Source organism: Lissotriton vulgaris, chromosome 2_1 (genome assembly GCF_964263255.1).
Source record: "Lissotriton vulgaris chromosome 2_1, aLisVul1.2, whole genome shotgun sequence".
Lineage (NCBI taxonomy): Eukaryota > Metazoa > Chordata > Amphibia > Caudata > Salamandridae > Lissotriton > Lissotriton vulgaris.
Window position 1 is genome coordinate 1,000,679,056 of NC_141687.1, and position 24,014 is coordinate 1,000,703,069.

At 41.4% G+C, this 24,014-nt stretch overlaps 1 protein-coding gene across 1 annotated transcript in view; it reads left to right on the forward strand.

The window, feature by feature from the left end:
* LOC147731529 (sodium channel protein type 2 subunit alpha-like) overlaps positions 1–24,014 on the forward strand; it is an 860,436-nt gene that overhangs the window by 242,885 nt on the left and 593,537 nt on the right. The window contains exons 5-7 of the mRNA XM_086956593.1: positions 8,663–8,791; positions 12,549–12,640; positions 13,814–14,086. Of these exons, the coding sequence (XP_086812719.1) occupies positions 8,663–8,791; positions 12,549–12,640; positions 13,814–14,086 (494 nt within the window). The remainder of the gene's footprint in view (positions 1–8,662; positions 8,792–12,548; positions 12,641–13,813; positions 14,087–24,014) is intronic.

Here is a 24,014-nt window from a genome sequence, read left to right on the forward strand (position 1 = left end):
GAATGTCGCACCATAGACGGGCAAGAAAACCACGTTTACCTCTCAGAGGATTTTGGCACACTGAAAACAGGTTAAATGGTAGTTCGTGGTGAATGTATCCTGCCTCACTGAGTTCTGCATGGCTACAGCTTCCAGCCATGCCCAAACAGAGGATTTTGACTTTTAAAAAAGTCCAAAGGTAAAACCTTGGACCGGTGCAAGGTGTTAAATCTTTTTGCTAAACAAAGTACACACAGCTGAATACACTCAGCAGCCACGAAACACAGCTTTGTCCCAAAACCAATACAACATAAGCCCATTAATTACGCATTTTCTTTAATTAAACCTCTCTGGACACAATCCTGGACCTTGTCTGCTGAAACTTTTAAAGACTAAGGGGTAGAGGTATCAAGCTTTTTTCTTGTCGCAAACGCTGCGCTTCGCAAAATAGCAGCGTTTGCGACAAGAAAAACGGGAAATGAGATGTATCATGCTAAAAGTTTACAATATTAAGGAATCGCAAATTTTGCGGTTCCTTAACATTGCGCAAGCATTTAAAAAATTGCAAATTGCAATTTCTTAAATGCTATGTATGAATCATTTTATTTTAGCAAATTTTGGCTAAGAAATCGCAAATTACCACCAACTTGTAGTTGGTGGTAAATTGAGAATTCTTTTAGAAATGCACTTTATGCTATTTGTAAAGGTGCCATGTGACGCTCATACATGCCCTTAGGGCATGTATGTGCGCCATATGCGCACACATGTCATTTTCAGGGGTGCAGCAGCGTGTCCTTGAGACACCCCTGCACCCTTGAAATGATTCTCAATTTGCGAATAACAAATTGCGAATCGCAAAATGAGAATAATTTCACATTCATTCCTATGGGCCTCCTGGACCATAGAAATTAATGGGAAATGATTCCTTATTTGCGATTAGCAATTTGCTAATCGCAAATAAGGAATTTTAAGAAATCGCTAAAAAATAGCGAATTTCTACATACATGCCATTTTGCAATTCCCAAATAGCGATTCCTTAAAAATCGCTATTTGGAAATCGCAAAAGGGTATGTTGATACATCTAGCCCTAAGTCCTAAGGTAAAAGCTTTGACTGAGATGACTCTATATCTGAACTCCACTCTATTGCAGTTGGCTTAAAATTGCTCCTTAATCCCAGAAACCACACGCTGTTGTTTTGAATAGTTCTTTACTTTTTTCTGCAAGCTTTTCACTTTAAAACATCAAAAATTATTATCTTCCATCCCATTTGACCTATTTTAATTATTTGGTGTCTTTTTTCTCGTTAAATAGTGCTCTGTTTGCTATATTGATTTGGGAATTGGAGTATGCTGTGTGTACTAAATTGTTAGCACTGCTTGAATTTAACATACGTTTCTCTGGGGAGTGGTTGCTTTTTGTTCATTGCTGGATATGGTTGTGCAGAAATTCTCTGGGAACTGTGTTTTGACCTAACCATGTTATGTTTGTTAAGTTGGTTGGGGTCACTACTAGCTCAATTTCTGACAGTTGCCTGCTCTTTTCTATTACCTCTCTCCATTCTAAAATAGAGGGGCCATGATATATGATCTGTGCGGGGTTGGAGCTTTCCTGGCTCCAAGATGGTCGCAAATGAGTAGTGCTCTGACGACCCGACCGCTCATCCTAAAAACTCCTGACACTCAGAGCGTACTACAGCATTGGCCAATACAGCACCCCACAGTGGAACCGACCACTAACCTGCAGAAGTGAGCAGAGCATCGTAAGATGCCCACAGAGTGGTTGCAGATGGGACCCGGCCTGGGGGTGGGGCTACAGCTACATGCCGAGTTAGGGCAAGGCAGCTGAAACAAAGAGGAAAGAGAAACTACGGAACCCCAGAGGGTTCTGACGCGGACTGTGAGAGAGTACTCAGGAACCCCTGGGACTAGTATGACCTAGTAGGGACATGACAACTAGCGCATTTAGTCACTGATTGGAGTGGGCGGAGCTGGCTCTGGTCTGGCAGCCTGGCACTTGCTGGCACTTTCCAGCCTCAGGGTAGTGCGACACGAGGACGGTGCATGTGAGCAGGCTTGATACAGAGGCATTGCTTCAGCCGGACCATAGAACAAATCCTGAAGGCAGAACAGCGTGACCTGAACGCTTTACTACCTTGCATGATACCAGTTTAACAGGTAGAGAATGAGCAGACTTCAGGAGGCAAGCACGGAGGGTGCTACAGGACAAGTGGCATATGAGAAAGGGAAAAGGGGACTACAGAGACAGAACCAACAGGTAGCAAGGCAGGAGGAACACGCAAGCAACAGTACCTGAATTCATCCTGACTAGGGATACACAGGTGTATGGCAATAAGAGGACTCGCACCCACCAAGAGGAGGCTCCACACATATAAAGAGAGTCTGTGGAAGATGCGGTTGTGCCTTGGACACCACGAGGAGTGACCCCAATGGCTTGAACTGGTAGACAGATCGACAACTATACCCCTCTCTTTCTTCTTGCTAAATAGACGATGAGGCAATTTACAGGGCATAGATAAAGTAAACCACTGGCCCCTCCCCGACTGCAATTGTTGCAATGTCACCCACCCTCTGAGGCATAGGTGACCCACACAGTCCGGCATTCTGAGTACTGGTAAGCCTAAAAGAGTGCTTCACACTCCACCCCTACTGGCGCGCTCACTAGTTCATAACATACTGCTAGCAATCATGAGACACAATGGGAAATACTGTCAAAACACAATCTAAACTACAGTTTGAGGCACCAAATCTGCCTAGCCAAAAGAGACAGATCCGAGCATACAGAATCGGACACAGAAAGGACAGACCCTACTGCTGATACCAAACGGAAACACATTCTGACAGCAATACAATGTAGCTTCACAAAAATAAATAGGAAGATAGATGCTTTAACATTTAGAATTGATAGAATGACAGAAAGACTTGATAAACACATGGAGAGACTAGACACAGTGGAGAGAAGAGTGTCAGAAGCTGAGGATGTGGTGGCAGGGGAGTTGGCCAAACACAAAAAAGTCGACAACATACTCCACACTCTCCGGGCAAAGACAGAAGATTTAGAAGCGTACTTCTGAAGGAACAATCTACGTATAGTGGGAATAGCAGAATGTACTCAAATTGAGAATATGGACATTTTTATGGAGCAACTCATGACGACCATCATGTATAGAGACACATTCTCTGATATCTTTGTGGTTGAACGGGCACACCGCTCTCGGGCGCCCAGACCAGTACCAGGAGCTAACCCCGTCCCACAATAGCATGCCTCCTTAACTATTATGATAGGGGAGCATATAAAGGCATGGAATTGTCCATATACCCAGGCTTTACACAACAGGTACAAGAGGCGCAAATTTTGTTTGTCCCCGTCAAAAGAAAGCTCTGTGAACTCCATCTTGACTTGTTATACACAGCCAAATTGCAAGTCATGGCTATGAAAAGGCGCAGTATTTCAAGGATCCTTAGCAAGTTCTTCACTTCCTCAAACACACAGGGGGAGTGGGGAGCAGAAGCAGTACCCTGCGGAACAACCCTAATGAAAATGAGGACAACCTGGATGAAGAAGAACAGTAGCAGACTCTGTAAGCACCTGAAACTCTAAGGTAGAAAGAATAAAAAAGGGTCTGGGCTTCTGTAGGCCTAGACTGTAATACAGCAGAGCCCCTACTGGATGGGGTTTGCATTGCCTTCATAATTCTTCCTGTGAAGGGGCAAGCTACAGCCCACCAACTGGTATAGCAAAAGGTGAGACTGTTCTGAATATGTATGGGGACACACTGGACATATTCATGAAATTGGAGGGACTGGGTCTCTTCCCTCGAACTGCGGAAATGAAACAGCTAATTACTTGATAGACATTCTGACAAGGGAAAGACCTAAGAAGCAATCAGGTAGCGGCAAGAGAAATACATTTTATTTGTTTTATATTTGGCATTCTATGTGTCAGCTAAAACATGTTAAGGGTGTGATTATATGCGATATCGCAAACTGCAGTCAAAGGGCCGAATAACCAGAGATTTACCAAGCTGGTAAGATCCACCGCTATGTGTGCACCACCCCATGTTAGAGGTAAAGTAGTAAATTGGAGTTAATTCTAGTTGGGGGATACTGGGGAGGGAGGGGGTGGGAGATGTTTATGTGTTTATTCTGTGTGTAATTGGGGGATACATAGCATGGGGGGGTTGGGGAATGTTAAGCCATTGTCAATGTTCAGGTAAAAAAAACACACTACATGACAGAACATGACAGAGCTTTGTGTAGAATGAGCGGATTATCGGGGATATAAATCAAGAAGTGAGGAATCACCCTACTGTGGCACATATTTGTTTCCTAACGCATGGACTTATTGACCACAGGAAAGTCTGCAAAGTGGTGTCCTACCTCAAGCGCCACAAAATAGACAACGCCTTTTTGCAGGAAATGCAATTATCTCCTAACAGTGCAGTACTGTCATACCAGCGTCTGCAGGGATGTTGCTATGCAGCGAAGTTCTCTTCACATGTGCGCAGAGTTCTGATAAGGTCGGACAATAGATCAGGGATACAACTAATGGGTGTCACCATGGACCCAGGGTGCAGATTTGCAGTAGCTATTTGTGGTAAAGATGACCTAGAGACAGTATTGGTTGGGATATATGGACTGAATTGTGGGGAGGTGATTTTAACTGCATATTAAACCCAGATCTAGATCGCCGCTCCTCTTTAGCAGCCAAGGCAGTTTTAGAAATAGCGGATAGCACAGGTCTTGTGCACATCTGGAGACACAACAAACCAGATCTTGTTGGGTACACACATTACTCCTCGGTCCATGATATATACACCTGTATAGACTACTGGATGATGTCCAGAAGCATAGTCACACTCAACTGCTGACCACTCCCCCGTACATACTCAGATCACTCGCCAGTAGTCTTAGATATAGCAACATACAGGAGGTGCATGGCACCATTCATTTGGAGATTCCCTCCATATGCACTACAAGATCCGGTCTTTAAAGCAGAAATGGCACAGGCTATAGAAGACTTCTTCCATACCAGTATTGAGCCAGTGTCTAGCTTTGCCACTGTCTGGGAAACCTTTAAGTCATATATTAGGGGTGTTACACTCATCAAACATGCAGGTGTCCAAAAGTCACTAAGAAATAGATTAACACATTTAGAGAAAGAGATAGCAGAGTTAGAATTGAAGCACAAGTGCATGGGGAATACTGTACTGCTGGGGGAGCTCAAAACCATTCTGGACGAATATCACACGACACAGCAAATTATGAGATTAAACACTTAGGTAAATATTCAATGGCACGGACATATGGGAAGGAGGAATGCCTGGGAGCCACACTTGCAACTCTATTGTGCCCCTAGAGGGAGAAAGCAGTCATCTTGGGTGTACAAGACTAGAGGGGGCACTGCTTTGTGATACAGGACATATTGCAGACAGATTCCGGCGCTACTATGCCATATTATCTCACACAAAAGTCCAACCGGATAAAGCTGCTATAACAGCTTAGTTAGAATATATAAAGATGACATGGTTTGCAACGGAACACAGGGAACACCTGATGGCGCCACTTCTCCACTCTGAGATACGGATGGCATTACCCAGCATGCAAGCCAGAAAAGCACCGGGCATCGATGGCCTAACAGTGGCCTTCTATAAGGCCTATCAGGATCTCCTAATCCCGCATGGAGTCATGCTCTTTGAAGAAATGGCAGAGACAGGTATAAAGCCCTAATAGTAATGCTCTTAAAACTGGGTAAAAGCCCAGATAATTGCGCTTCGTAAAGACCACTGTCCTTATTAAACGTAGACATTAAAATATATGCTAGAGTATTGACGAACAGGTTGGCACCACGACCTCCGGGAGTGGAACGCCCTGAACAAGCCTGTTTTGTACCAAGAGGAAGCCCAATATATAACCTTCATACACTCTTATGAGCTATGCAACATACAGATCCAGACGTGAGAGCCATTGCGGTGTTCCTTGATGCAGAAAAGGCGTTGGATTTGGTTGAATGGACCTTTCTCAAGGCAGTTAACCGCAGAATTGGAATGGTGGAGATATATGTGAGGCTCATAGAAGTACTGTATAATAGTCCAACAGCTACAATCACAGTGTGTAATACAGTGACAATGCCGATCGAGACCACAAGGGGCACCAAGCAAGGATGCACCCTATCACCATTATTATATGCCATAGTGGCGTAACCCCTGGCTTGTGCCTTGTGAGAGTATTATGGATACAGAGGCATATGCTTCCCTGGATATAATTTCATAATATCAGCATATGCCGATGACACATTGTTATATATTTGTGAACCGAAGAGAAACTTATCACCAGCACTACGGGAGGTGGTCAGATTGGTAGGTCTGTCTGGCCTTCAAATAAACTGGGATAAATCCATTATATTTCCACTCACCCCAGATACAACACAAATAACGAAGATGTTGCCCTACGCCGGAGAGCAGACCCAGTTAGGTATTTAGGGATAGATACACACTGACCCAGAGCAGGTCATAGGCTACACCTATGGGAAAGCAATACACAAACTAGGAGAGGATATTGAGCAATTGTTAAATTGCCGCTTTCTCTAGCGGGACGCATAGCAACCATGAAGATGGTAGTGCTCCCCAGCTTTCTATTCCTATTTGAAAATATTTCAATATTGCTCCCTCGCTCATTCTTCCATACATTGCGATCACTGCTACTCATACTACCATGGGCAGGAAAACAGCTGAGTGTTAAATGGAAGATACTGGTCCTACTGTATGTCATGGGGGGTGGGCTAAATGCGCCTGAACTAGAACTCTATTATGGGGCAATGCAAAATATCCCAGTGTATTTTTGGCTCCATGGCCCACAAAGATTTATCACACCTACACATAGAAAGATATGCTGCATTACCACAAACACTTCCTCGCTCTTTGTTTCCCAATCCATAATAGTACCATGGAGTACATGACTCACTAAACACCATGATACACTCTTGGCAACAATTACTTAAGTATCAAGCAGGCTCCATACTATACTCCGCATACATATGGATAGAATGGTGCACTAGGTTTCTGCTGAGCCAGGAGAAAGGTGTGGTGCAGACACTCTGAATCTTGGGGATCACCAAAATGGAAGAACTATTCCAGAGTGGGGTAGTTAGACAATGGGACTCTATGCAAGATATCAATAAACCACAGGGACCCCTAGCATGCTTCCAATACTTCAGAGTACAAACCACACTGCGGGAACTTCTGTGGGAAGAAAAGCAGGATCCCCCAAATACTCCATGCAATTTCCCCCTCAGGATTAATGGCCCGGTTTTATGCACTAGCACAGGAGGCACACGGATCTGGGGTCATAGAGGCGCACCTAGGACAATGGATGACAAGTGTTGGAGATACTGCTGCTCTGTGACCAAGGCAGCATAGCTAAATGAGAGAAACTAATTTATACATTGTAAATATATCAATAGAGTATACGACTCTTTAGATATGGATTGCGAGAAACAGCTGATTGTCCCAGGTGCAGAGAACACATAGCTGCATTTATGCATGTTGTGTGGCATTGCCCCGAAATAGCTGCATTCTGGGACACAGTATTCAGAGAACTAGAGAGCATCACTGGTCTGCTCCGGCAATAGATCCAATGCTTGCTCTACTAGGATATGACAAGGGAGTAAATGCAGTAAATAGGAAATTAGTATCCATTGGACTACTACTGGCCAAGCGCAGGATAGCAATGTGTTGGGTGAGGGGGTCCAGCCCCTTCCATAGCGTAGTGGCATGCAGATATGATGTACTGCAACACACAGTCTGATTTGTACAGTGAATTATTATCACCTCAAAGCCACATTAAACATTTTTGGGGACCAAATCAGAAGTACCTGGTGGGGAAGGAGGCAACGGAAGCAGAGGGAGAACGGGAGGATATAATACACCCGGCATATGTTGGGGATGCATAAGTGGTAAGGGAAGATAAGCAGGGTAAAACACAACAACAAGGATCCTATGGGTGATTAAAAGATCACTGGGAAAGTAATTGATTACCGGGCATGATATTGAGACACGACACAGGACAAAGTCGCTCCAGCGAGAAAGAAGTAGACTGTAGGAAGTAATTTATAAATACAATGTATAACGGTCCCCAGAATTGTATGTTACTGTAACAGATGTATATGACAGAACAATGTACAATATCAGAGACAAAGTCATGTGAAAATAGCATATTTTTATTGGTTTGTAGTGTTTTGTCCTCCCCCCCACCATAAAAAAAAAAAATATATATATATATATATATATATATATATATATATATATATATATATATATATATATATATATATATATATATATATGATCTGTGCTTCGGGACCTGTGCTTCAATGTATATGTGTGTATGTGCGTGTGTGCTCACACACAAATAAGGTAGTGCAAACTGTGTATAATAAATACATGCATGCACATATAAAACTTATATATACCTGTATGGACATGTCTGTGAAAAAAAGTAAATTTAGAGTTTTACTGATAGTTATAGAATACATATTGTGGACTATCATTTTGTTTCTCCGAGCACATTATTAACTTTTCTTCAGTGTTTATTTTATTTAAAATGTCTTGCCATACAGCAAACCAAGAGTGTTAAAAATAATGTTTGTTTAAATACTTCCCATTAGGTACACATTCACAGGAATTTATACGTTTGAGTCTCTTATAAAAATACTTGCAAGAGGTTTTTGCTTAGAAAACTTTACTTTCCTCCGAGATCCATGGAACTGGCTGGATTTCAGTGTCATTTCGATGGCGTAAGTATGCACATAATGTTTTGATATGTGGAGAAGGACATGAAATTAGCAACATACAGTAACAGTTTTGAGAGTTTAAACATTTTGGAAACTTGCTTATTTCTAGAGCCACTCTCGACAGTATTACTAAACATGGCTTTCATTTCATTTAAATTGTGAAACTAGTTGAATTATACAAAAGTGTACTAAAAAAGAAATCGTACAGTGTGACCCATGTTATAGATTTATCCTTAAGTATGTTCAAAAGTCTGGAATAAACATGTTGATGCAAATATCCCCCAAAAGAGAGGGTGACTATAGGGTTTTCATACTGGTGATTGGGATTGAGGGGGTCTCCTTTTGTGATTCAGTAACAATACAATACATTTTCTAAACCACATATCTCAAGGGTCAGTTGATTATTCAGTTGTGAGAATCAGGTTCAAACAATAGTAATGTAATGAATAGCAGGAAAAAGTGAGAATGAGGGTGGGATAAAATAGGTGGTCTAGGAGTGAGCAAGCGTTCACATGACTCACAAAACCAAATAGCGCTGTTATCTATAGTAAGATATCTTAGCAGATGAACACATTTCTGCAGGCAGTGCTCTGTGCATACATCTAAATCAAGGTTCTCCAAAATCGGTCCTTGAGGGCCAGATCCCTTCCAGATTTTTAAGATAACGACATTTATCTAAATGCGAATATGCTTAAAAGCTGGCATTGATCTGGCCCTCCAGGATCAACTTTGGAGAACTCTGATCTCAATCAATGGTACGATTCTGTTGTGAGAGTACTAAACCATACACCCGTCTGAAGGGAGCAAATAAGACACAACACAATTTAACATTTAGGGACTAACATTAATGAACTTGAAATATTTGTGCACAGGCATGTTACGCAGGACTATCAGCAAAGTCATGAGATTGAGGAGAGAGCAGGCATGATTCCTCGGGCCTTCACTTTATCAGGGCCCCACACTAACAATACCAAACGTATTTAATATTTTGAAGAAGGCTTGTACTGTTTACTAGTGTTGAGGCAGTTAAGAACGCTATTTCATTTGATGGCGCCAGATGCTTTAGTGCCTTATTTTATTTTTACCAGAAGAATATTTTTGCTCATTCAACGTGGGGCCTTATTTCATGTTTGACTTGTGCCCTGCAAAATGTTTTGACAGGCCCGAGGGCAAGATAATTTGGGGCAGAGTTAGTTGACATGGCACAATCCATTGGAACTATGACTAAACCATGATCACCACCCCTCCCCTAAATATTATTGTATGCCTATGTGCCAGTCTACCACAGGCTGAATTTGAGATTAAGGTTTTGCTTGCAGGTCACAGGTTGAACATTGGAGGGGGTGATTCAGCCTTTAATTGTCCAAGAGCTGATGAAATTATACTATGATGTTTGGGAAAAATTATACTGAAAATTGACTAGAGATAGTTGAGTAGTTCTAGTGGGATCTGTACTTCTGACTTGTAGGTTACCCACGTTACAGCATGCCCTCAACCAACACGCATTTTCTAAATATCTAAATAGATACTTTTGAGAACTCGTTTCTGATTAACTTCTTAGAACATTTGACCATAGTTAAAGCTAGTTTACAAACATTAAAATTATCATTTATTTTCCTTGTGGGTAGCATGTAGCAGGAATTGCTATAGCCTGTTAAATCCTTGATTAATTTAAAAACAAAGAACACCCAGCTTGCCATCAACTATTAAATCGTTTTTCAAGGAGTCTCTAATAATTTGCAAACATTAGGAAACTGAAATTGCCCGCAAATTCTGATATTTTCTTCAAGTTGGTATTCTCATGCATAGTGCACATTATAAATATATCATAAAAAGCACGATTCAATGAAATGCCGCAGAATAATTGTGTACTGTGAACATAGCATAACCTCAACAGTTCAATGTAAAACAATTCAACAGTTTTAAAAGAATGCAAAGATCAAATAGAAGGTTTAGTGAGAGAAATTTAACATAATGGAGACTATCAGCTCCTTTCTCCAATTGTAGTTTTGTTTTCAGGTACAATTGTTTTAAGTAAACATACAAATGTTCTTGCCCTCTGGCTTCTGCATTAACTATATTATTTTTACAGTATATGTATTGCATGCCTTCATATGATGTCAAGTATTCAGAATGTTTGATATATTTATTATTGTGATTATTAAATTAAACATTTCATTTGTTGGTGGATATCATTATAGAAAAGAGTGATTCGCCTATACAGAGAAAAGAAAATGTGTGATATAATATATTAGGTTTTTGCATCTGTAATAATTAACAGTGGAAATGCATTTCCCATTTGATAAAGAGTTTGCTAAGTTACAGGCTATTAGGTCACTTTTGGGGACTACAATTGGGCTCAAATTAGTTTTAGGCCATTTTCTGATTTGTTTTGTGTTATCATTAACAAGAGTTAGAGTATGGGAACACTGTGGAATGGTGCTAATTTGCATTCCATTGTCTCATAGTTTTTAATGGTGTAATCTGGCCTAATGAAAGCTGACTTAAAATGTCATGTGGCTATCCATCACTAAAACGTACCTATCAGAGTTAAATATGTCAATCACTCAGGGGCGTAACACAGGCCCCAGCAGCCCCCGCGGTGCGGGGAGCCCTCACTCTCCAGGGGGCCCCGTCAGCACCGCACTTCTGCTGGGGAGCTCTAGATTGAGTCCGGAGGGGGCCCCTTCACGTACCCTGCAGGGGGGCCCCCTCAAGGTTCGTTACGCCACTGCAATCACTCATGCTTTTTCAAATCGGTATCAATGGGAAAATACATCCTCACTGTTAATTAGTAGCACAGAATCAAAATGTAAAACAAAAGGCAACATAAGACTTATTTTCCTTGCAGCTACTGTGCAAATGCAAACTTACATCTAAAACATGGGTCCTACTGTACTTTGCGCCATTACCAACAGAAAAACCTAATTTCATGGCCTTCATTTTTTGTATTCTTAATCTTGCATGCATAAAATAACTAGATAAATTAGAGGTTTAATAAATAACAAAAGTAATAAGATAGATTTAGCTAAATGGAATAAAGTCATGAATGTATATTGTTGTGAAATGTTCAGTCTAGAGCAGGGATTCCAGATTATCTGATTTGGTAGAAATCCAATCCACACATATTGTCCTGATACCTAACTATCAGTGCTTTGAACTGTACAGCCATGCTAACTTTAGCTGTTATTTGAAGGCAATGTATATATAGACAGATCAAAAGACAAGTGGATGGATGATATACACTTAGAACTTCATTGATACATACAACACGTATATATACTGGCAAGTAGTTGGGCGACATAAACATAGAAATACATTTTGTGAGGTATTTCCTCTTTATAGAAATACATTTTGTGAGGTATTTCCTCTTTTTGGGTTGTCTGGTACAGCAACATCGTCTTTTTTAAATAAAGCAAAATGTTACTTATTTTTTGCTTGCTTTAGGATGTATTGCAAAATTACAGAAGAAAACCTTTATAGTCATAATGTGATCTATATTTGTACCATCACATTTTTTCTCTCACGTTTGCCTTTTAATCAAATCCGGGCGCCTGTGGTTAATAACCAGTGGCCTACAATAGGTCTTACCAGGAGCTAACATGAACAGATAATGCTACAAGGCAACAGTATACACATACACCTCATTTTAATTACTAATTCCTTTGTAAGTATCACAGAAAAAGGTCATATTACAATATTAACTCAACTTAAAGTAGATTTTTCTAGACTTCTGAATAATTGTGATTTAATTCTACAGGTATGTAACAGAATTTGTAAACCTAGGCAATGTTTCAGCTCTTCGAACTTTCAGAGTGTTAAGAGCTTTGAAAACTATTTCTGTAATTCCAGGTAAGAAGTAGTAATTGTTGTAAAGTGTTAGGCCCTTGTGTACATCCAACTGTTTCTTTGTGTCCTGTCATTGTGTTTGTGTGTGAACTCCCCTATTACAGATATTTGACAGAGTTTGTGGACTTGGGCAATGTCTCAGCGTTGAGAACATTCAGGGTTCTCCGAGCATTGAAAACAATATCAGTCATTCCAGGTGAGAGCTAGGTTAAACACTCAGGCTGACTTTTGTTTCATCAAATTTTGAGAATGCTTCTTTTTAGCATAAGCCTTGTTGCTTGCTGCTCACATTGCAATAAAAAAGCGGGAATCAAGAGATAAAAGCTGGACTGCAGCATGATTCCATGCTTTTAGCATTATATAGATTTTCTTTTCAAAATCAGCCTCGGAGTTTAACATATTCTTGCATGGGACATCGCAAAGGCTGTGATTTGCATCTTATGACATAAAGTTTTAATTTTTTACACCTCCATACAAATTAACTACATTTAAGATTTAATTACCAACCTGATTTTATTCACACGCCGGTAAAGATATATAGAATTTGTTGCATACAGTATGACTGAAAATAGAATTCACTTTTAACATTAACTTACTAATTAATTACTGATTTACAAGAAAATAAAACTCAAACCGAGAGCATGGATGTTGCATGTGATAACTGGCTTAAGAATGCTCTGCATCTCTAAACCAGTTACAGTTTTATAACATACAGTATTGTTTAGTTTTCATCTATATGATGGTGTATTAGTACCAATAACGTATGTTATAAAAACAGAATTCACTAACCAACGTTTGGGAAACGGCGGGGAAAACATGAAATGTAATTATGTATGTTTATATAGCTATTTTCTTTATTGTGGACATACGTTTTTGCATGTATAATGAAATTACTTGTTTTTCCATAAAACAAGTTGTTTTGGAATGTGTTTCATTCATTTCCATTCATGAGTTAATATTTGTGAACACATTGAGCTGCTTTCTCATCTTTGCAAGTCACTGTCATCACTATTGTACGTCAGCAGTTCATTTTATGTAAATGTTTTGCTAATAGTTAAAGTAATTTATTTGGGCTTCTGCATGGGATCTTTATCCTTATCTGAATGATATTATATATTTTTTTTCCAGTGTGGAATGTTATATAGAAATAAACAAGAATGCCTCTGTTTTTTTCAGGTTTAAAGACTATCGTGGGGGCCTTGATTCAGTCAGTAAAGAAGCTCTCGGATGTCATGATACTGACTGTGTTTTGTCTCAGTGTATTTGCACTAATAGGGCTGCAGCTATTCATGGGAAACTTGAGGCACAAATGTCTGCAATGGCCGCCAGACGATTCTGCTACTGAGCTAAATATTACTACACTCTTTAATAGCTCAGTGGGCCTCAATGGAACATATTATAATGTAACAGAAACCATCTTTAACTGGACGGAGTACATCGCTGACTACAGTAAGAATAATTTAAATCAGCATTATTCCATTGTTTGAACCTAAAAATAAAATACATCAATTGAAGTAAAAAAAATTGTAAGAAAGGGCACTTGGATCCACTGAAGAGTATAGCAAAGTGCGTTTTTTAGGTAAACTGCAAGAAAAAGTTTGAAGCAAATTTGTATTTAATGAATTCCAATGAAGATAATTTGGTTATGTTTGTCATTTTGAAAACCCAATTGTGTTTTGCTGTTTGATGGGTCAATGAGCCTAACCTTAAAAAGTTTGGTTTTATGTAGCATAATCCATGCTAAAACAAGTACTGCAAACAGCGAACATGTTAGTTCAGACTTCCTTGGCTTTCAATTAATTATTTAATGGTATATTATCATGCATTAACTATTTGTAACTTAACTCTCAAAGCACTACTTGAAAGAGTCAAAAATTCTACTGCAGTTGTTTTTATCCTATGTTAGGATAGATTTCCAACTTTTTAAAATCACTAATATCTGCAAAGGTATTCATGAATATTAGTCATAGATTTCCAGATGTACCCCAACATCTGTAATATTGCTTCTGAATATCAGTCATACATTTCCAGATGTACTCCTAATAGCAAATAATTACGCAAGTAGATGGAGATCTGCCAATAAAAGAAGGTAACTGTTGTTGCCTGAACACAAAAAGAGTCCTGAAGAAGAACCTTAAAACACCCTGTAACAAAGGTTTACTGTGGGTAACAGGAAACACTTTCTTTTTAAAGGACATAAGAATAAATATTGTGCACCAGTGTTCACAGTGGCATGTACGCTGCTTCACAATGAAGTAGCATGCCTTACAGAGGCCACTCTTAAACCCTAGAGCTATATATCACCTGCAACAGCTCTAATTTAGTCCAGGGTGTATCCTCCCTTTCCAGATATCCAGTGGCTTCATATTGCAAAGTAACTGTGAGATGTGTTTCTTTTAAGTGACTTCACTACAAGTAATCCTTCTGGATATCCACAAATTCTCCTATCAAAAATATAGATGTGGGCATGTGTGTGTAACATATTTATGAGCACACAGTGCACAAAAGCAATATACGTTTTGGTTTTAAACCCAGCAGCATCTTAAAAAAAATTACATAAAACAAATGAATTCATAGGTTCAATAACTATAGAAGTCAATGTATATGTATATGTAGCCCAATATACTACACTATTCCCAATGATTTCAGTTTTCTCCACCCCCTTCCCCTTATTATCTTGGATATGCCTGGGTTAACTAAACTGCAGGTGAGATATGTTTCATCATATATTAAGGTACAGTCAATCATTTATATCTGTCTAAGGAAAAGTTACCTTATTTATGTGTTTGTAGTTTCAACTCACTAAATTAATAGTTTGCTACAGGTGATTTTTAAGTGCTATCACTGACCACATGGGGCAGTTTGGGTAAAAACACTTCATCACATGATGTAGGCTGGACTGATCAAACTATTGCCATTTTTTCAAATCGAGAGTTTGTTCTTGGAAGGTGTATACCAAATGTCCGTGATGTACTGAACATTCTCTCTCAGACTGTGAGAAACATTGATTGTTTTTTTCTGCCCATGACTAGTCTGGATAGAAAAAAAGACATTTGTCATTGAAGTGCCGGCACTGAATAGGGTGGGCTGTCTAAACCCATGCCTGTCATTAGATGGTGAACAATGGCACACCAGGGACATATTACCAGAGTGTCCCAGGGGCACAAAAGGCATTTGCTCCCACTTTGCGCACACCCGGGGGGAACTTTGGTAATACAGAGGAGGCCACAGACACTTGTGCAGGCCCTTCTGTAATACCAATAGCGCTGGTGCACATAGAGCACCAGGGCTGTCATCAGAGGGCGTTCCCTCATTTGCATATGGGCATGACCCCATCCACATGAGGGAATCCCTTTGCCTCTGAACCCGCGCCGTATTACTTATGCAGGTTCAGATGCAAAGAAGCTGCCAGGAGGCGCACTTATAGTGTGCCGTCTACCAGATGGCTCCCTGTCAGTGCGCCCCCTGATAGAAGCCTTCTGGAGGGGGGAAATTGGGTCCCATGGACCCCCAAGACATCCCCTTTCAGGCGTGTGCAGTCACTCACTTCACCCACCTGCAAGGAGATCTCTAATCCCCCTTCAAAGTGCTGGTGGGTTGCAGCTTGCATTGTGAAACATGGAGCTGCTTCAAAGCAGCTGCTCCGTATTTCACCTGAGTGCGCTGCCCCCAGGGCAGCACAAGTTTGAGACTGGTGCGTCGAGCGCTAACCAGGAAAAATACCCTGAATACTCAATATTGCTCCTGAAGTCTTTTCTCAGTGATGGAGGTGATCGGGTTAGGTTGTTAGTAGAACCAACATCCCGACCTCTAAATATTGCATCGGAGGTCAAATGTTAGTGAATTGGACTTCTGCTATTTTTTGACTGATTACCTTATAGTACCAACATCTAAATGAGGTATTGTGGCCCTCTACCATCAAAAAGTAGGTACTTCTTCCACAACTAGAGAGGAGGGGTAATCGAGAGCTTGAATGATGGTGGGTTCCCCCAACGTTTAGCAAATACCCCTTTACCATGAAACTATTGTGGGATTGTTTATTATGATGCCTATCAAATTTGAAGCAAGAATACAAGGGATATAAAGGGATACAGAATATTAATCTGTGTGTAACATTATTTTTAGTTGAGAGTTATGTTAGCTCTTCTATAATCAAGAATGTAATGTTTTTTAAAAACTCTAATTGCATTCACCTGCAATTTTTTACACAATAGAAGGGCATAAATTGAATGTTTTTTGCCGTATAAATTAACCCTATTTATTTATTTATTTATATTCTTATATAGCGCCTGATTCGATCCCCGGAGGGATATCTCCTATTTGATTGACTCAAACATGATCATGTGATGATGACAAAATGATTCTTAAAACTGGGTGAATAGATAGGTTTTAAGATTTTTCCTAAAGGATTCTAGATTGGTAATTTGCTTCAACATGGGGGGGGGGGAGAATTCCAAAGAACTGGGCCTTTATAGGAGAGGGCGGGACCTCCTTGTCTGGTTCTTCTAAACCTTGGGGCCTGGAGTTGTATTAGTCCCTACTATTGGGAGAGAAACAATAGGCCTGATTTAGATTTTGGTGGAACGGATACTTCATCACAATGGTGACTGATATACCATCCCCCAAAATATAAATCCCTTAGGACATAATGGGATTTTTATTTCAGCGGATGGGATTTCTGTCACCATTGTGACTGAGTATCTCATCCGCCAATATCTAAATCAGGCCCACTGTTAGGGGATTCTTAATGCTTACAAGTCAGCTCAAAATCATTACACAAGCAAAACAAAATAAACAGCATTAAATTAAAGCAGCAACATTTCACAACAAATGTGCCTTCCACGCAGAAAGTAAAACTATGTAAATGCAATCCAGTATATTATAAGACCTATACATAACAAAAAAAAGAATAATATTGTAAAAAAAATTATCGAATAAAACCATGTGTCAACTTCTTTCGATATAGTCTTTATTGAAGTTTTTCTTTATCCCCCACAGTCATTTGAATTTATGCTCGATCAGTTTATCCCCCTTGTGAGAAGCTGGATTAGTACATGGTGTGCACTTACGTAAGTGGACACCTAGCACTAATCCAAACAATCCGTATGGTGATTTTCGTGGTCTTAGATAACCTTAGAATGCTCTCTAAGTTATAGCTGTGGAGAGCAGCCATCAGGCTTAGTTCAGAAGGTGTGTAAAGCAGCTTGCTTCACCAGAGCATAATCTTATTGGTATAGATTAAGTGAAACCACACAGTGTATTTATAAAAATATGTATTTATTATGACACTCACAAACACATACAAACATTTCCTGACCGGAGATATTCACAACGCACACAATACTTTGCAAATAAAACAGGTAAGCAGCACAAATACACGGTGGTCGCCAGGGGGAGGCAAAACCATACACTAATATAGTGGATTTGCAAACCACGACACAAGTCAAGCCAATACCGAGAAGACGTAGAAGTGCCAGGGACCCAAGGAACCACCTGAGTTAAGTAACTAGGAAGCCCACGGAGGCCTTGTGTAGAGTGGGAACACGACCATGGGCTCAATACAAGTCAACGGGTAAGTCGCATTTGCAATTTTAAAGTAAAAGGACCTAGAAGACCCTGAAGAAATCCTGTGGAAGACAAAAGATTGGAGAGCCATCCCACCCGTGGATATCCTAGGAACCAGGGTACCTACACCAGGGAAGCCGGGTACATAGGTGTGTGTAGTGGCGTTGGAAACCGTCGCTAAACTCAATGGAGGACTTTAGGAAGATGCTGCTGCTCGATAAGATGAAAGTGTCCAGTGGAACCCAAAGGTGGATTCCAGATGAGAAGTACCTGCAAGCAGAGGGGACAGAGACTATGTCATTCAGGAGTGACCAGGAGGCACGGAAGACGAATGCCCACCGATGTCGGGTGTTGCAGGAGAGTAGACAGTGACCTAAGCCTTGGCAACTGCAAACAACATGACAAGCAAAGAGGTTGCAGAGTCGGGACCAGCATGGCCCAGGTGACTCACCACAAGCAGGGGAGTCAGAGCAGGCCCCACTCAGGGGAGCCCACTGAAATCAAAGAAGACCATCAAGAGGACCCTCAGGCCGGAGGCACTGGTGTTGTAAGAGGACCTTGAGAACCTCGCCAAAGATGCAGGCCCACGGTGCAAGTGATGTGTTGAGGATGAAGATCTTGGTCACAGGAGATGCTTGAGGTTAGGGCTACTTGGAGCCCGAAGGTCTTAGAGGAAGGCAATTTGACGCGGTGCACAGGGGTTCGGTTCCTGGCGCCAGATGAGGAATACTGGCCTCAACCTTGGTGAGAGAACAGGGCGGGTCTCACGGGAAGTGAAGAACCACTATCTGTGTTGCTGAGCCGGTTGGAGTCCGTGGGAGCTCAGAATCAGCAGACGTCAGATTTGTTGCGGCGCCTGCAGATGCAGGGAAGTGAATACTTCACTCCTTTAAGGGAGATTCCTTCAGCTGTCTTGAATGTCCACATGCCTTGGAAGGTTCCTGTATGGAGCACGGGCGTAGACGTTTCAGCAGACTTGCAGGACGATGAGACCAGGAGCAGCAAGAGTCAGCCCAGTTGCTGTCTCATTAGCCCAGTACAAAGTCCTGAGTGCCCAGACGGTCAAAGAAGAAGTGGCGTCTTGATATGAATCTTGTCCCACAATGAATCTAGGTCCCCACCTACAGGTAAGCCCTTGGGTACCTTAACAAAAGGGTTGGGGACGATTCAGGGTCCTCTCCCAGGGGAGGGATCAGACAATGGGGAGGATACTCCTATGTTCTTTGTCTAGTTTCGCGCCAGAGCGGGAGCCAATGGCTCCCTGAGCTGGTTTGAACTGGACTATGCAAGGAGGACACCAAATGTGCCCCTCAAGCAGACTGAGTGGTGCTGACAAGCGCTTCCACCCGCCCCCAATACACTAAACCCTGTCTGGGAGGTAGTAACACCTCCCTGTGACAGGATACCTATTGTTCTGCCTTCCCCTGCTCAAGCTTGGCTCAGCAGCAGGAGGGCAGAATTGTGTCTCTGGTAGGCAGCATCCATGTTGTGCCGTTTGGGTCTAGAAGACTGGTACCGGGGGCACTGAGTGCCTCCACGGTGGTGCTTTACAGTGCATGGTGCATTCATGGTGTGAGGGTATGATTCCAACATGTTTGATACCAAACATGGCAGGGTTCATTACAGCCAGTTTAGAGATGGTCATCGCATAATGACGCGTGGCCACTCTATGTATCATAATGGCTGATGCACTTACAACCCGGGAGAATGGACTCTGAAGGTTGTAGGGGTGTCCTGCTCATGCAGGGGCACCATCACACTTAGACTCGAGCACCCTGCCTTCAGGATTGAAAGGCCTGCTTTAGGAGTGACTAATAGGTTTTAAGGGCAGTGACCTTAGATATAGGGAAAACTATAGCTGTCGTAAGTGGTGCTAGCACCAGCTTGCACAGGCTGCAATGGCAGGCCTGTAGTTACATTTTGAGAGATCTCCCATGGGTGGCATATTACAAGCTTCAGCCGATGGGAGACCCCTGGTGTACCTATGCCCTGGGTACCTCAGTACAATATACTAGGGACTTATAAGGTTACATCTAGAATGTACCTAAGTATTTACCATAACCTGGTTAGCAGGATCCCATTCAGACTAGTCAGACTAGTCAGAAACAGCATTGCACCTGGAAAAAAGTGGGGGTAACCATAAAAGCAGATCCTACTTCCCTACACCCCTCAAAACCTATACTAGATGAGTGAAAGACAAATATACACCGTGGTATACTCTCAAATTGTGAAAGCTAAAACAAGCATGCAGAAGAGCAGAAAGAATCTGGAGAAGAGATTATGAAAATACTGGGATTCTATCAGAGTCTACCACACTGAAATTAAAAAAGCACAAGTAGTATACTTTGAGGGGAAAATCAATTGCGCTGCCAATTCTTCACATGCGATGTTTCATATAGTAAAAACCCTCCTTGAACCTTCTTCAACGGGCCCTGCTCTAGAACCCTCATCCTCCCGGTGTAACAATTTGGCACATTTTTTCGTGAAAATTTTTTTTAACTTCTAAAATACGTTCCATCAGTTCTCTGAAACTGGCATTAACAGATCTAAGGGTCTCCTGCCTGATACAAATCCCTACTCGCCGAATATGATTCTTTCTACGACACAGGACAATCTCACAAATACCACGAGTAAAATTAAATCTGGCTCTCCTAAAGACCCAACCCCCTCAAGTATCAATCAATCAATCAATCAGGGATTTATAAAGCACGCTACTCACCCCTGAGGATCTCAAAGCGCTGGGAAGGGGGGTGTAGCTCCGGATTAGTCGAAGAGCCAGGTCTTTAGGCTCTTTCTGAAGGTGTGCAGAGTGGGGGAGCATCTGATGTTGACTGGGAGCTTGTTCCAGGTCTTAGCTGCGACATAGAAAAAAGATCTTCCACCTGCTCTGGTTGTGCGGATGCGTGGGGTCTCTGCCAGAGTGAGGTTGGCTGATCAGAGGTTCCATTTGGGGACATGTACGGAGACCCTTTAGTTGAGGTATTTGGGTCCGATGTTGTGGAGGGATTTGTATCCTAGCCAGAGTAGCAAATGAGATTCTCCTGACTCTGCCTGAAATAGTGAATCTCTCCTTAACTACGGGCTGTGTGCCGAAGGCATGGAAATATGCCATGGTCAAAGCCCTTTTAAAAAAGTCCAGCATGGACCCTCTCAACATGGGAAATTATAGCCCGAACTCTCCGCTTCTGGGAATAAGTAAAACTCTAAAAAACACATATGAATTTAATGCTGGCAGAGTTTTGGGAAAATCATGATATTTTGCATCCCACCTAACAGAAATTCACCCTTACGATGGCACAGAGATAGCCTTTCTGGCTGTGGTAGAAGAAGCCTACAGGCTGCTAGATCAGGGAGGATTGGCAGCATTCATTCTCCTGGCTCTAAGCTCTGCTTTTGATACTTTTAACCATGGCATTCTTGCTGACAGATTACAGAGTGCTGGAATCTCTGGACTCACCCTAGCTTGGTTGAAGTCCTTTCTTGAGAACAGGACCTTTCAGATCTACAATGGAAGTTGTACTTCAGAAATCCTTCCCCTAAATTGTGAAGTTCCTCAGGTCTCCTCGTTGTGCCCAACCCTTTTTAATTTGTACATGAGACCACTTGCCAATATTGACCTGCCCAATAATATCTCACTAGCGTCTTACACTGAAGAAACGCAACTGGTTTTCTCCTAAATCCGAGTCAAGACTTACCCTGTATGTCACTGGGCCCCTGCTTAGAGAAGGTGGGCAAGTGGATGAATACCTCTTGTCTCAAACTAAATAGAGATATGATGGAGCTTACTATCCTAGGCAACAATTTTAACTCAGCCTTGGACCTGTGCTGACCAAGCTGCTTGGGGAACTCTCCTTCCCCAAAAACAACACTGGGATTCTTATGGGTAGCTTTGCGCTCCATAAGTGTTGTATAGAATAGAACGGAATTTTCCTCAATAAATATTGTTCACTCACAATGGTGAAGTTTTTATATTGCATTGATCTTACAAGATCCAAAGCTGACGTCAATTTTAAACACTCATGTTTAATAAATATTCATTTATTATTTTCCATCTCTCTAATAGAGACGATATTTCATAATGACATGAAATATAGTGAATTTAATTTCAAGCAACATAAACCTAAATGCCTATTTTTCTGTACAGTCTGTAGGAGACTTCTTAAGAAGTAACCTGGGTAGATGCCCAGTGTTAATCTTATGACATCATTCTAAGATGTATTTTGTCTACATTTGCTTTACATGGAGTCATTATTGTCAACTGATAATCATACACTACCATTATTCGCTAGCTCACTAAAATGAGCTCTCATCTGAGAAATGGAGTGACTAACAATGATTATGCTTATAAAAACACAAAGATGGTATTGTTCCCTCATATTGTAAGCAACTTGAATGTCTCTGGTGCAGGGCATTTAATCCAGACAGCAAAAATAAACGATTTGGCTGCACTTGAACTATATCATGGATGAATTAAGTATCTCCACCATGATTATTATACTAATAAAATTCTCTCAGTGCAGAAGTCCTCAGGAGAAGTTTTTGCGATTTTAAAGTCTCTAACCTCTTTGTCCTGTGTCTCAGCATCCATCACACCTTCAGACATGGGGTGCAATTCCCTCGCTCAGTTTTTTTCTGATAAAGTGCCAAAGATCTATTCCAGGTTTGAACTTGTGCTGTAGTATTTCAAACCTATAGAGTTTTAGGAGATGTCTGCCTTGCTTATGTCTATCAAGTTGGGTACTCTGCTTGATAGAAGCTGTTTTGCCTTTGGCCCATGAGCTACTTCGTAGTTCTCTGGTTGTGGGCCAGGTTCCACAGAAGAGGAAGCCTTCAATGATAGTTCCTCTGCTTAAAAGGCTGCTGTTTGATCCTAGTAATCTGTAAAACTACAGCCCTGTATCAGTGCTTCCATTGTTGACTAAAGTTACTGAAAAACATTTAAACTAACAGCTTTCTCAGTTTCTCGAGACTAATGATCTTCTTCATAGGAGACAGTCTGGGTTTCGCCATCCTATAGCACGGAGTTGGCTCTGTTGTAGCCTCAGAATCCATCCATCAAATTTTCCATGCAGGATACATTGCTGCTCTTTTAATGTTAGATCTCGATGCGGCGTTCAACACCATATCTGCTCTTTGAGAGCTTGTGGAATTGTAGTGTTGGCCACATGGCCTTACGGTGAGTGCCTTCCTTTCTACAGGGTCACACATTTTAAGGTGTGTCAAAAGCCATACCACTCCTCCCTGAGTGCAGCCTTTTTTAATATATACGTGCTCCCCCTGGCTACTATTATTGAACGTACAAAAACAATCCGAAAAATCAGAGCAAAAGAACCTAGCTTACAAAAATGAGTCACTTTCAACATTGGATGTGTCTCAAAAAAGAAAAACTGGGCGGGGAGAAACCTTTTTCTTTAGTCCCCTCACTCACCAGAGTTTCCTCACGATGACATGCTTCATCATAGGGGTTCCCAATCCGCTGCGGGTTGAGGAGTACTACAACTAACGGTACTACGTAGGAGCACTTTTTATTTGTAGACTATGTGTGGTGTCATGTGAAAAAAGGGGGAAGTGAGTGGAGTGGTGTGAGTTAAAAGTATCCTACTAGTGGGCTGGAAAAAAACTTTATTCGTGCTCCTAGCGGATATAATAAAAGTGGGGTGGTTCACTAGGTGAGCTAATTCTATTATGAGAATAGGACCCTAGTGAAAAGCCAACTAGTTTCGAGCTGTACCCCTCAGCTCTTCTTCAGGACGTCACAGGGTCCAGCACTGTGAGTACCACTCCAAAAAGTGATATATATGCCTATTGTTGA